The following is a 13,765-nucleotide window of genomic DNA, read 5'->3' on the forward strand; positions in this document are numbered from 1 at the left end:
AAGCAAATACTGTTTACTAATATCTTCTACACGTTTCAACGATATATTCTGGACGTTCTGCTCACGACGAAATAACGAACGCAAATGGTTTGTTGAAAGAAACGAAGCCTTGTTATAATATGTCGCTATCAACTATTACCAAGGCGCCACGGTTGTCACTCGTGACCACCAATAAGGTAAACAGTCCATTGGGGAAGAATGTTGTTTTACATCATCAATTTAATATTATTTTGCCATTATATGCCTTGAATAATAAAAATAATCCCGTAGCGTCCTGAGCGAAACATGTGATTTCAGCGTGGCCGTCAAAGTGCTAATAGCGCTTTAATCGTACATCGTACCGAAATTCTCATCAAGGACGATCATTTCCTTCGAACAAAACGAGGCCCTTTTATAGAACGTCCGAAATATGGCCAGCTTTCCTAATTTCCTTTAAATAGAGAGGATCCGCAGGAAGTTACATTGGATGGCGGAACTTACGCCAAAGGAAATAATCTCGAAGATATTGCAGCGGCCGACCCACTGTCTTTCTGTAGATGCCATTTATGTACATTGTACACTGTACACGCGTCTGTTCGTACTTCTCGGTGACGTTTACACGGCATTGCCTGCGTTATTAACCGTTGTTTCATCATCGGGTTTGACGTTTAGTCGGCAACCCCGTTTTTGCGCTTCCGAGTAACTCGTGAATTTAATTTATTTACATCGCGGTACGAATGTTGAACGTTCCGGAAAATTGAAACGATTAATCTTTAACAATTTTAATAGGGAGGAAATTTTCGTTGAACGAGTTCTCGTACGGATTGTAAAATCATCGGCATAGTGATCGAATATAATGGTACCAAAATTCGAAATCAGTTTATAAGACATAAATTTATCGCTTGATTTAATTAATTATTCATAAAGTATAATTTTCTTTTTTTTTTTTAATTACATCGAAAATGTATCGAATGTAAATGTAAAATATATGTTCTAAAATGAATAAAACATGCAAGAAAAATCCAAGCTACATACACCGTTTGATCGCTTTGAAGAACGAAAAAGCAAAAAAAATGTTACCCCTTAATTTTTTACTTCGCTTCGAAAACCTGTGCCGTCCAACGAAATTCGCGCCAATAAATCTAGACCTAGCCATATTTCGCCAAAATGAATCCGGAATCCCGATACTGCGAACGTTTCCGTCGAAACAAAAACTAAACGACGTAATTCTACGTGGCAGGTAATTGCAGAGCGATCCACGAAACATACGTACTTTCCTATTGAACATGTGTTAATGTTCAAAATCGTAATGGAAAAACGTGGCGCCGCAACGGAATATTTTAATTACGCTGAACGAAACGACATTCGGTGTAACATTCGCGGTCGATTATTTTTTATTAATCCAACGAATAAACTTTCTCGAGATATTTCCGTATTAAAAAATAGAAATTATTACCTGCAACGGGATTATTTCTTCGTTTCTTTCTTTTTATTTTCTTTTTTCTTTTTTTTTTTTTTTTTTTTTGCTTTTATGAATGGGAAGCATGAAATGGAGATTACCGATGAGACATTTAATCACGGATTTATTGTTATTTACGAAGCTTGAAGATTTGCGCAATAAATAATTGGTTTAGTATTTTTGTGGACGATAGAGAACAATGGCGACGACTTGCATTCACTAATCTAGAACTATGTAAGCTGAAAATAAAGTCAAGTTAACATTCATCTTAGATACAAACTGCCTTCGTTTTATGGGATCCATAATTTTGATATTGTAAGACAGCAGATTAAATCTTAAATTGATTTATCGCAACTCACATCGCTTGTATTCTGACCACAAGATGAATTAATCTTCAAAATTGCCAGAACCGCTCGATATATCTTAACAAGCTTCAACCAGATTTCTCCACATTCCCAATTACCCAAGACAATCAACTAAACGGACCTAAAAAAAAAAAACTTAAAGTTTCTAGGAAAAATGTATCGATTTACAGAGAAATCAAAAAGGAAGGCAAAAACCTGAAAGAAGGAACGTCTAGAAAAAAGACGATTAAACTCGTCGCTATGTGATGCAAAATGATCAAACTTCCGAAGAAGTTTGGTTGATTGCGGGTAAAAAAACTGTTTGGTCAAAGCTGGACTTTTTCCAAGGAGAACTAGAAACTTTTCGATTGACGCGACGCTGAAAACTCCTTTCGACCACCCGACGAAGCGGTTTTTTATGAGAACCTTGTCTCACAGGCGGTTCTGGATCGAAAACTTTACAACTCGTCGCCTGGATGCTTGAAGCATCAAACCAAATTCGCGAAAATGGTGATTTCGAGGGGTGAAGATACTAAAACTACTTACGCTGTTTGGTAGATTTATAAGAATGTTTCTTTATTACGAGTCACTGCTCGCATTAATACATTCGCTACCGTTAACGCGAATTCACGTCATTTCGAATTCTGTTTTCGATTACCGCTGATGCGAATTCGCGTCATTTTAGATTCTGTTTTTGGTTTCCGCTGACATGAATTCGCGTCATTGCGTAAATTTTTTTTCAGTTGCCCCCAAATTATCATATTTAACGGCTTTCAGCATATCGTTCACCTCAAAAAGGAATTTCCACGCAATGGGAATTGAGATAATTTTACGATATAATTTCGCAATACAGTTAATCCCCTACGTAGTTGGTCAAAGAATGCAAATTGATTATTAATTTATTGGCTTTACTTCGCTACACAATGTACCGTATAGTATCCAGTCTTTCAATACCTCAACGCGCTTTTTGTTGGAATTCCGTATTCTATACACATAGACAGTTATACACATCGTATGAGCGGGAAATCCCATCTGCAGCTTCTTCACTGCGGATTTAGAAGAATCGAGGACGAAAGATAAAATAAGAGACATATATTTTTCAGTTATCGTGGCTGGATGAAAAAAGCGGACCTATTTGCAACAGGAATTCAGCGGCTAGGACAAGTGGTTATAAATAATGAAGTCGTGATATAATAAAACAATACTTTTATATTCACTCGCATTTTGATAACAGAATTTTGTGGCTATCAGCTCTAAACTCATGGAAATTGTAGGTAGCGTCTAGCCAAGGCTCTGGCGTCAGAGCCGTCAGCCGCGAATGTGCTAACATCAAAAATGTTTCCATCAGTTCAGAACATCTCCTACGAACATTTCACGTTGGTATCCTTTTGGTATTTCGAATTGGAATCCTTAAAATTTCGTGACCGCGTTATCGTTCCCTATTGGTCGATAACGCGTTTCGATCGTGAGTAGCGATCGCTGAGCCATGGATTACTAGCAATTTCGATCCCGTTGCCCGGCCACAGGAAGTAGTAAAACGGAAATCGTAAACAGCAGCGCGCGGCACGATGCTGCAGTTCGAATTGGGATTGTTCGAAAGGTTTGGCGTTCGAATTGGATGTTTAATGGGTTTTCGATCGACGTGAGTGGATACTGGGCGTTTGAGAATTTGATAATGTCAGAGCGAATGTGACGGCAGGTTGTTTATGTTATTTTGATGAAGAGTTTCGTTACTAGAATTTTATGACGAGGCGAACGAACCGAGTGAATTCATTGGTGCACGATTCTCCTACCATGCTTATGGTGGAAATTAATACTAAGCAATTGATTAAATATAAAACTCGATACTTTAACGTACAAATGTATATTTTCTGCTCACGTCGATAATTGTTTGAGATAGATTTCAAATTTAACTGGCTATTATTTTATATTCTCGTTAAAAAAAAGTTCTCGAGTGGAAAAGGGGCAACTGAAATTTCAAACGAAATAAAATCGTTGAAATTTGAAAGATGTCGAAATAACGAGTAATAAAATAACATGTGTTAGTTACAATACTATTTTGTTCCAGTTTTCAAACAAAAGCATACACCCTTTGTTATTAGCAACGAGTTAACCAACTAATCACAAACTACTCCGGGAATAAAAGAGCTCAGTCATCCATCTGTTATGAAAGTTTTGATGTACCGCACCGTGGTTATCATTAGTGTTTTCAAACTAACGTACGAATCGAGCGCGTGGTGAAACCCGACCACGTCACGTTGAAATGTTTTTTAATTACCGAAGATGAAAGGAAAGCGCAGCTTCGATCCGGAAAATTCACGGCCGTGGAATATCGCGAGCTTTCGAATAACATCGCAGGCCTCGTTGTCGAAATTAAGATGGAACTTGGCCAGCTAGCGCGTTCGGCTTAATTAAGTTAGGAAGATTTACGCGGAAACACGCGAAAACTCGTCGTTCGTGACGAAACGCTGCGACGCTGCCAGACTGAGGGCAAATGAAAAATACCAGCCGAAATTTCCTTTCTTCCTCTCTTTTTTAAACAGCTCCTATCTATCGTATTTATCTCTGGATATAGTTTTTTGCAAGCTTCGATATTTGAACTGTGCGGAAATAGAATTAATCAATTCTACCGTGTACACTATACTGTTTCAAAAATATCTGGATATTTTATTATTTTTTTAATGGAACGTAATTTAATTTAAAAAAATTGTAAATAAGAAGATTCAGGACGATTTTATTATTTACCAGAACTATGATAAAACTTCATAATACGATAAAAATGTATTTTTTAAATTTTATTATGGAGCAATAACTATGGTTTAAAGAATTTATCATCTTCGACTTGTTTATTTTGCTACCCATAAGAAACGTTACTTATGATTTCTCCTTTCCACAAGGAATTATCCGCTTTTATGTTACAAATTTCACTTCATCCTTTACAAACGAGATTACGTTTCTTTTTATGTAAGCTAGATCAGAGATTGTATTTGCCGCACGAGCCGATAATAAGATCCATTAAGAGATTACGCTCGTTTTTCAGTACGGAGGCGAGTCCGGAAGGAGATTGGCTTCTCACGAGAAACCACTCGAAATACAGGACCAATTTCTTCAAAAGCTCGGCTACCAGGACGTATCCAGGCGGTCAAGACTCGGAGTCGATCCTGAATTACGACACCTCATCGCGTTCCACGTGGGTGAGTGTGATTTATTCTATTCTACGTGCTGGTCCTTTGCTTCGACGTTGTTTGGTGTTCACTTATCGTGGACCACACGCGTCTCATTTCGATTTTTCTTGTTAGGCTCGATGTTCTTTCGTGTCTACCAACGGTTCGTGGTGCTCTCACCAAGACGAGAGTTTGTAGAATAACATTAGGATCGAAATGGGGGCACTTTCGTTCGAGTTTGTTAGACTGCTGAAATTCTGGGAATAGTATTGTAGTATCGGAAAAAAGGATAGGATTAGGATAATTTAGATTTGTAAAATTCTCCTAATACTATTTATTAAGATAAATAAAAATAACAGAGATTAATTGGACAGAGAACGATGAATGTTCAACTTGAACTAAAACACAAAAGTCTTATTCTACTCAAATCATTCTCGCAACTCTATAACGCAACAACTCGATCTCTCTACAACGCTAGCAACTCTACAACTCTACAACTCTAGTCTTCGGCTTCTGCACTCGCACGCTCTCGCTTCTCAACTCACACTGTACGCCTTTTGCATTCGTTCTCGCCGGCGTCTCAACTAACACTGTCTTTAGCATCTCTTTGTCTTTTCCCGTCCTATCGGACACGTGTCCCGAAAACGCCCGTGGCCAGGGTCACGCAGGCCTTTTCCTCGAAACTGTTCACTTGAAAGAACCGACGACACGTTGATATACCCGACGATGCCGCGGCTCTCGCGACATTATTTACGGTTCGGCCGATATCTTAGGCCTTCTGTCCACGATACTACAGTATAGTTAATTTGTCACCCGTATATTAATCATTTAATTTCTAGTTAAAAAACTGAATCAGTTAGTTTTTATATTCAAGTGGCCAGAAGATCGGTAAACGTTATTAAAAAGATCTTTTAAGATAACCATAACGTAAGTTTAAAAAATCTTCCATTATTATCTTTAAAAAAGAAAGAAGCTCGTTAAAAAATCTTGGGCGTTTCAACGTAAATCACGGGTGCAAGCTTTCATCTCTGTCAGTGCAACGTCGAACGATGCAGGTTCGTGTCAGTCCTCATTTGCAGCCAGCACATTCTCGACCACGACAGGGGAACACGGACTATGTAACGAAATTTCACGTGCAGCGACACCTTTGAAAATGCCATAGGCCCGTCCTTTTATTGAACACGACGCCTCTCAGGGAACTTGGCTAACGTAGGTTATCGCGCTCTTAAAATTGCTCGTGTAGTGACACTTGTTTCCGATCGATTCTTTCACATATTCTCGGCTTCCGAATTTTTGCTACATCAAAAAGTTCAAAGAAATTTAGCAAGTTTTTATGTTTACTTATGTAAGTCCCAGTTAACGTTAGAATGATTGATCTGTAACGAGTACCTATGTAAATATTTTATACATAAATATACGTAATATATCCCTGGATAATAAAGCAAGCGGTATGTAATATATTTATGCATTATGCACACATTAAGATTGAAAAATTGGACGGCCGTAGCAGGATCAATATCAATTTTGCTATGATCAGTCTACAATGAGGATTAAATGAATAAATTACAGTGAGTTTGAACGAACATTTAAGGTGTAAATGAGAAGCTGAAAGATAATGGAGTTGTTAATTAAAAATTTAATAACATTAAATCCGAGAGCTCTTTAACGAGAATGATGATATTTAACTGCAACGTCAGCGGCCAGAAACCGAGAGATTCTGGTGGACAATGTAATTAATTTAAATGAGTTTGACGAAGCTTGATGAAATTGCATAAAAATTCGTGATGAAATTAAATGAAATTACCCATTATATCCTTATAATTATTTGTAAAAAGAGATTATATGAAAACTAGGAAAGAACACGATAAGTCGTTTTTCCCCGCTAGTTATAAGAAGTGAAAAATTTTGATGTCTCGCTTTATTTATGAGCGATGCGAAACACACGCAAACGAAAGGTTAAATATCGAAATGACATGTTTTTGTAACGAGTCCTAATTAAGGAGATCGGTATAATAGACGCAGTATCAATCAATCATTTGCTAGACGCGTAATTGCGTACGTTAATCGCGCTAATTATACGGATACTGGAAAATTCTGGTGACTATACCTACAATTCGGACGATATAGAACATTTTCTCAGGCTATTAGCTTAATTAATTAATTTGATACATTGCGATTGATTCGTATTATTTTATTTACTTTGGCAAAAATGTAACGGATATATCTTTCGGTGGCGTAAATTCGCAACAGTTATAGTTAAATTTAAATTTCTAAGCACAATTATAATTTCATTTTGTCTTCTTTTATTATCAATATATTGATTGTCCAAATTCAATTTCTGTTTGCCATCTTTTATTCTGCTTGAAAAAGATGGAGAGTTACATGTATTCCTGAACGTGGCGTCGATTCAACTTCTATTTAGTATCAATTACAACCTGACTCTATTCTAATTTAACTTTATTAATTTCATCTTAATTTCTCTCCCAGGTCTTACTCTATCTCAGTTTGACGAAAGCAATTCTACATTCTAATATTCCGTTTTTGTACTTAACCTAGTAATTGGAGAAGATAAGGTAACTAATCGACGAAATTTCAAATATTTCATCGTGTTATGCTTGTTCGTCACTATATATCACATTCAGAATTTTCGTCTAACGATTTAAGCGTTTGATCGTTAAAGGGCTAAAAAACAAAAACACGATGTGAATTACATTCTTCTCCTGTGGTCTCCAATTACTGGTCAATCGTCAATTTTCAATTGCCAGCTCTCAACCGTAGTTCCTTTCATCCGTTCAATCGTCCTGTCATCGGTTTCCATTTCGCAATTTCGCGCTCAAAATTAAAATAATTACATCGTGAACACGTTTTCACCGTTTCGCTTCTCGTTCTCGCAATTAAAACGAAATACACACAGCGAACGACCGAACGGACGTCGTCGAAACTTTGGGGACAATCGAGAGCCGATCAATCGACACAATCAATTTTATGAACTATCAAGTTGCGATAACTCATTACGTGGCTGCCCGTGAAACCATCGTCGAGCGTTAATCGGTCGATCAACTAACCGTACAGTTTAACGCGACCGAATTCCTCGCAGTGAATGGCTGCCGGAAATCGGATGTGCATTGTTCGCGACAACTTTATACCAGCGTCCCGGTGTGACACCGCGTGTTTCTGGCATCAATGTAATACACTGTTACATGTATAGAAGACCGATTCTCACCTCTTTCATTTTGCCTGTCTTTCTACGCAAATTACGAAAGATACTTCATCGAGGTCGCAAATTAACGAACAGTCATGAAGCCATGGCCACAGCTCTGTTTTATCGGTCGCAATTTCCGTTTGCTCCTGTTTTTAGAATGCTACTAGTTTACATCTTTATATCCTGGTACCATACTTTCTAACGTCACTTACATCTCTATAAATATTAGAACACTTATGAAACGTGGAAGGAATGTCTCTGAAAAACTGTTAGTGGACTATGAAGAGGTTTTTCTCAATCAATATGTTAACTTTGGCATCTGTATTGGACGTTAGATTCTTTCCATTATGTTTATTAATACTTTATATTATGAACAGCATGAACATCGCGAATCAGGGCATTAAAGAAGCAAAGCAAGCCATAATGTCCTGCGACAGCGAAGATTAAAAGCTCGTGCATAACACAAAGGATACAGTGAAAAGCTCGCGAGCTTGTTCCGAAGTAAAAGCCTTCTTGCTTTCTGTATATGTTTTTTTTTCTTTTTCGTAACCTTTTATTCTGTTATCTTAATCAAAGAAAATGGATAATGTCAACAACTTTTAATATACCCATTACTATAGATAGCTTCTTTTAACGGAAGGAAGAAGGCAAGTATAAAGGAAGATTTTTCAAAAGTTAGCAACCGAGCAGAAAAATATTGCTGATATTGCTGAAGTTAATAAAAGGTGGAAAGTTATTATGGATACTGAAGAAAGATGACATAGATTAAAATGTCTGAAAAAACTTAATGTCTCTGCTCCTTTTAAAGCTGCTTTTATAAGAATATTATGGAGGATAAAGTTACACGATTGAGAGAGACAGGCAGTGTAACGGACAAGAAATTGGAGCACGATCATTATTCTTAAGGTTTACGATTTTTAGGTTATCAAATACAAAATTTAAAAATTATGTTGACATGAACGACTATATCTTTTATTCTTCTGAATTTTATACTTAACATTTTAACGATCGGAGACGTCTTAAAATGTCTATAAACTGAATGTTATTGACTGAGAACGTGTGACGTAATTAAAATTATCGTGCGATATTTTTAGAGCGTTGGATCGATAAAATATTCATTATAAAATGTTCTGTTGTATTTAACCTTCGCATTTTATTTCGTTGTGTTTTCTTTACTTTTTACATTTCGTACTTTTACCAACGAGATTTCTGACTCGGAAACATATGTGGGTAAGAGATGGATCCATCAACTTGCCAACTAATAAAGTGATACATATTCAAATTAAATTATACGACTTAAATTAAATTGTAAGTAGAGGGAAGTGAAATAATTATACTATATAGATCGTGCAACAATAGCAATCAACTATACTGTCATATATATGATTAAAAAAAATATAAGAGAAGTCCACGAATAGTACCATACTCTAAACTGATAAATCAAATTGATAAAAAGTGTAAAAAATATTAAATAAACACATTATTAACCAAAAAGTTATTGATATTTATTCACATCCAAATATTTTAATATTAATAAAAACTCTCTGGTCACAGATATTTGTTTATAGATAAATGTACCGATCATTAAAGTGTTAATATATTTCCGTTGTTATTCTTAATGTTACACTTAATATAAATCGCTGAAATTTTCTCGCAAACAACCGCATTAACATATCCTAATATCAAAGATACAAATATTGTAAATATCAAATTTATAATAATATTACTAGAAGTAGAAATATATTAGTATTTCTTTCACAGCGTCGTATTTCAAACAGAGGATTTCAAACATCGTATATTATTCCATAATTGAAGAGAATATCTCGTTTTGATGGAACTTGCGAAAAGCCAGGTCCGGTTGCGTACAATCTCCGGTCTAGACTATGTCTTTAACAAAGTCTCGGTTACTCTTCACCCACCAGCCGTTCTTGTTGACTCCCCTTTCTCACCCTCTGGCACTTCGGAATGGTTAATCGGTGTTTGCCCATCAAATAACGTACTAATTGCTTGCCACCTTGGATACACGCTTATTCTGGCATTGCCACTGCCTTGTACCCCTGAAATATGCGTTGTTAAAGCAGAGAATATCGACAGCGTTTCGAGATTGTAATTAAATGATGGCTCGCGATACATTTGATCTCGCCCGAAGGGAAATTAATATCAATGTGGTGGAAAAGAAGAGAATGAGGTAGGAAAACGAGATAAGATTGGATATAACGAAGACGATGATCTTTTCAGTTATTTGTTGCAACGTGCGGGATGCTGAAATCGTTACGATGTTAGTATAATATCGTTTGTCTACGTTAGAGAATTGTTATCTTTTATTTTCATAAACAGAGCATAGAACGTTAAAATGTGTTATAGTCACAAGATGGTATGAAACAGAATTTCCAATTTAAAAAATACTTGCCGAAAGTGTTTAAAAAAATTTTATAGGCAAAGGGGCAGCCCATGTTATCGAAAAATAAATGCATAAAATAGGATTCTATCAAAGAGAACCGTCAAATCCGAAAAAATTTGCCTTTCCCAAAAAAAAAATAGATTACCAAAAAAGGGAATTTTATAAAAGCTTCATATTCAAAGAGAGAGAGTTTACGTCATCAAAAAATAAAAATGTATAAAACTCGTTACATGGAAACGAACCATCGACCGGGAGAAAAAGTGTTCTACCGTTTCTATTTCCCGATTTCTTCGGTAACGGTAACCGCGTTGCGCCAACGATGAAATCGTCATGGATTCCTGTAGAATCGCCGCGTCCCCAAGGTAATCCTTGGTTGGAAACCTGTGGAAAGTTTCCAAGAGAAATTCCGAACTGTTGGCCGGCCTGTAATCGGCATTTAGCGTTTCAGCTTAGCCAGCCGGTTAGGTCGTTTCCCCTAGCAAGGCGAACGCCTCGTTTCCGGAAGTTCCGCTGTGGAAACTCTCAGTCGTTAGCGGTTATTATGGTTAAACATGTTCAGCCTCAGCCACGACATGAGTCGTGGTTGCTGGAACACTGGCTAAATGAATTTACTGTGTTTTAAGGGTAGCCGAACGGGTGGCGACCTTGGACATTAATTCATTGTATCGTGGAAAAGTTGTGATGGCAGTTGACAGTTTGCTAACTATGGAGTAGATGAAGAATGGAGGAATATTTAGAATGGAGAAAATATAGAGGAAAAAGCTTTTACGGGGAATTTTTAGTAAACTTTTGCAAGAAATATAAAAATTTATTCTGGCTATACTATAACGATTAAATGTATGCATTTCAAGTGTACGTATATTTAATTCAAAGATTAGAGAAAATGAAGGGATGAATGACAAGAATATTTAGAATAAAAATGCGATCAGGTTATATCTTCTTTTAAAAGATTGTACGTGGTACTGCAATGACGATGTTCCTTTGTGACATGGATCGTTTCTGTTTCTTTCATCCCCTAGTGAGACAGAGTAAACATAATAAACGCTGAAACGTTCGCTTGAATTGGAATAATAAAGATAAATTGTAGCTTGCAGCAGAGTAAATATGGCATATCGGGTATATTTAATCCGCGAGACTCTAAGATTGATACAGGATTCTTTTTATGCAGAATTTGCTGCGAGGAAAAGGTAATTTGCTTACTTTATTAACTTTTATTGTAATAAAACTAGAGAAAAAATTCTAAATAATAAACGATCTGATCCCTGATGTGTTTAAACTGTACGATATTATAATATATTAAAACGTTATGAAATGAAAACAGTGGAGTTTACTACTTCTTTTTATTTATATAATTTATTTATTATTTATATTATTATATGTATTGAATTTTAAATTATTCTTTTAAAAAATTGTCTCGGCTGAAGGGATAAATTAACAGATTTCATCGAGAACGCATTCAGGCTGAATAGGAATTCGATACAAAGCATATAATAGTAACGTGGTAGTGATCGTGTGAAGAACACTCAATCATGAATGAACATCGTGAACAATCCAAATATTGTGTTTCAAGATATCGGTAGCCTTAACAACCCAATTTGGCATAATCGAAACGATCTATAGCTCCGGACCATGGCATTCGTTGTAATATTCATGCATACTGTCAACTGTTCTACAGTCCATCAAATTCGTGTCACCGGAAACCGCCAAATAACGAACGAGCGATGCATTGTTATCGACACACTGTGCATTGTTTAGCATCGCATACAACTAAGGACTGACTCTCCATTACGTTGATTAATGTATCATTGGTCGAAATTGGATTCATTATCGACGTAAATTTTGGCTGTTGCTCGTTTGCTCGTTATCTCTCAACTCTCGTCCTAAATCAACGATAGAAACTAGTATTCGATCTGTATGTGTCTAAAAGATCCAGATTCGCATTTTCTCACGCGGAAAGAAAAAAGCAAATACGCAGAAAAAGATATTATCTACCCAGGCGTAATCAACAAAGTATCCTACAGAGAACCATCGTTTTATGGAACACGAAATCACAAAGGAACAGCCACTTGCGTGGTTTCTCAGGGTCTCTGGCAAGGTCGATTAATTAATCAGCAAGAGAACGTGTAACGTTATTTCGGTTCGACTGAAACGCGGTAAAAGCGTTTCTCAATGCGTTCCGTGCTGTGCTTGCAAACGCTTCAAAGAGTTCGCTTTTACTTGGGATCGGTCCACGCGTTCAATTCACTCCTTTTAACTCAAGTTTCCCGGACCGATTAGACTGCGATTCAGCTCCTATGCTCGTACAGGAGGATGCAGAGCAAGAACACAGTTTACGCTTTCGATGGAGTCTCGTTTCTGCGTACCATGAAGATCGATCGAAGACCAGACAGACCAGACGGACCAGACCTGATGCAATTATTGTTGATCAGGACGCTTCCAAAGAGATTGTTGGTTAATACGTTCAGTACAGTAAGAACAGTAAACGTCTCTATAATGCTTGGAATTCCTCTCAAAGGAAAATATTAAGTCAGGATATTCTTTTTACAAAGTGTTTTAAGATTTCTTAGCTAAATATTATTAGTATGTTCTGTAAATGTAAAAACATCATATTATAAACATTATATAATATTTATTATATACATATATACATACATACATATATATATATATATACGAACCTAATGTTGCAAAACCAGATAATATTGGAGTTCAAGTCCGATTTTTTGTTTTCTGACACTGTTTTATTTGTTTCGAGAACTATATATTCGATCTGACTTTTCACAAAAAACATTCCTTCTCGAACGATAACGGAAAAGTGATTGGCACAGATTGTTTCATTTCGTAAATTGAATGTCCGATTGTTTACCGGTTCCCTGGAAAGCTCGTGATTCTTTCACACGAATTTTTTTAGAAATTTGTTTTGTTGAAATTATATTGGTGGATGAGTTTTGTGGTTTTATACATACAGAATATATGTACAGAAGATATACAGAATAAAAGCGTTTATTTTGGCACTTTACAATATTGTGTGACTCGGAAATAATAATCCGTGATAAATAGACTGTGGATTTTTATGCAAATTCTCGTTTTGACGCTAGTCAAAACCCATAACTATTGTTACATCAATTACACTATTTTACAAGAGAACCACGTGCATTTTTTCACAAAAAGAGAACTATTCTCACGATCGATTTCTCCGGTGAAATTCCAAAGCTT

At 36.3% G+C, this 13,765-nt stretch overlaps 1 protein-coding gene across 3 annotated transcripts in view; it reads left to right on the forward strand.

Annotated features, from left to right (window-relative positions):
- The window catches only part of LOC126916974 (PH domain leucine-rich repeat-containing protein phosphatase 2), an 83,690-nt gene that overhangs the window by 17,126 nt on the left and 52,799 nt on the right, over positions 1-13,765 (forward strand). For all 3 annotated transcript variants that reach the window (XR_007710835.1, XM_050723348.1, XM_050723347.1), the window contains exon 3: positions 4,823-4,976. Coding sequence is in view for 2 of the 3 variants with exons in the window: in XM_050723348.1 (XP_050579305.1) it covers positions 4,823-4,976 (154 nt within the window). In the remaining variant the exon portion in view is untranslated. The remainder of the gene's footprint in view (positions 1-4,822; positions 4,977-13,765) is intronic.

This window comes from Bombus affinis, chromosome 5, assembly GCF_024516045.1.
Source record: "Bombus affinis isolate iyBomAffi1 chromosome 5, iyBomAffi1.2, whole genome shotgun sequence".
NCBI lineage: Eukaryota > Metazoa > Arthropoda > Insecta > Hymenoptera > Apidae > Bombus > Bombus affinis.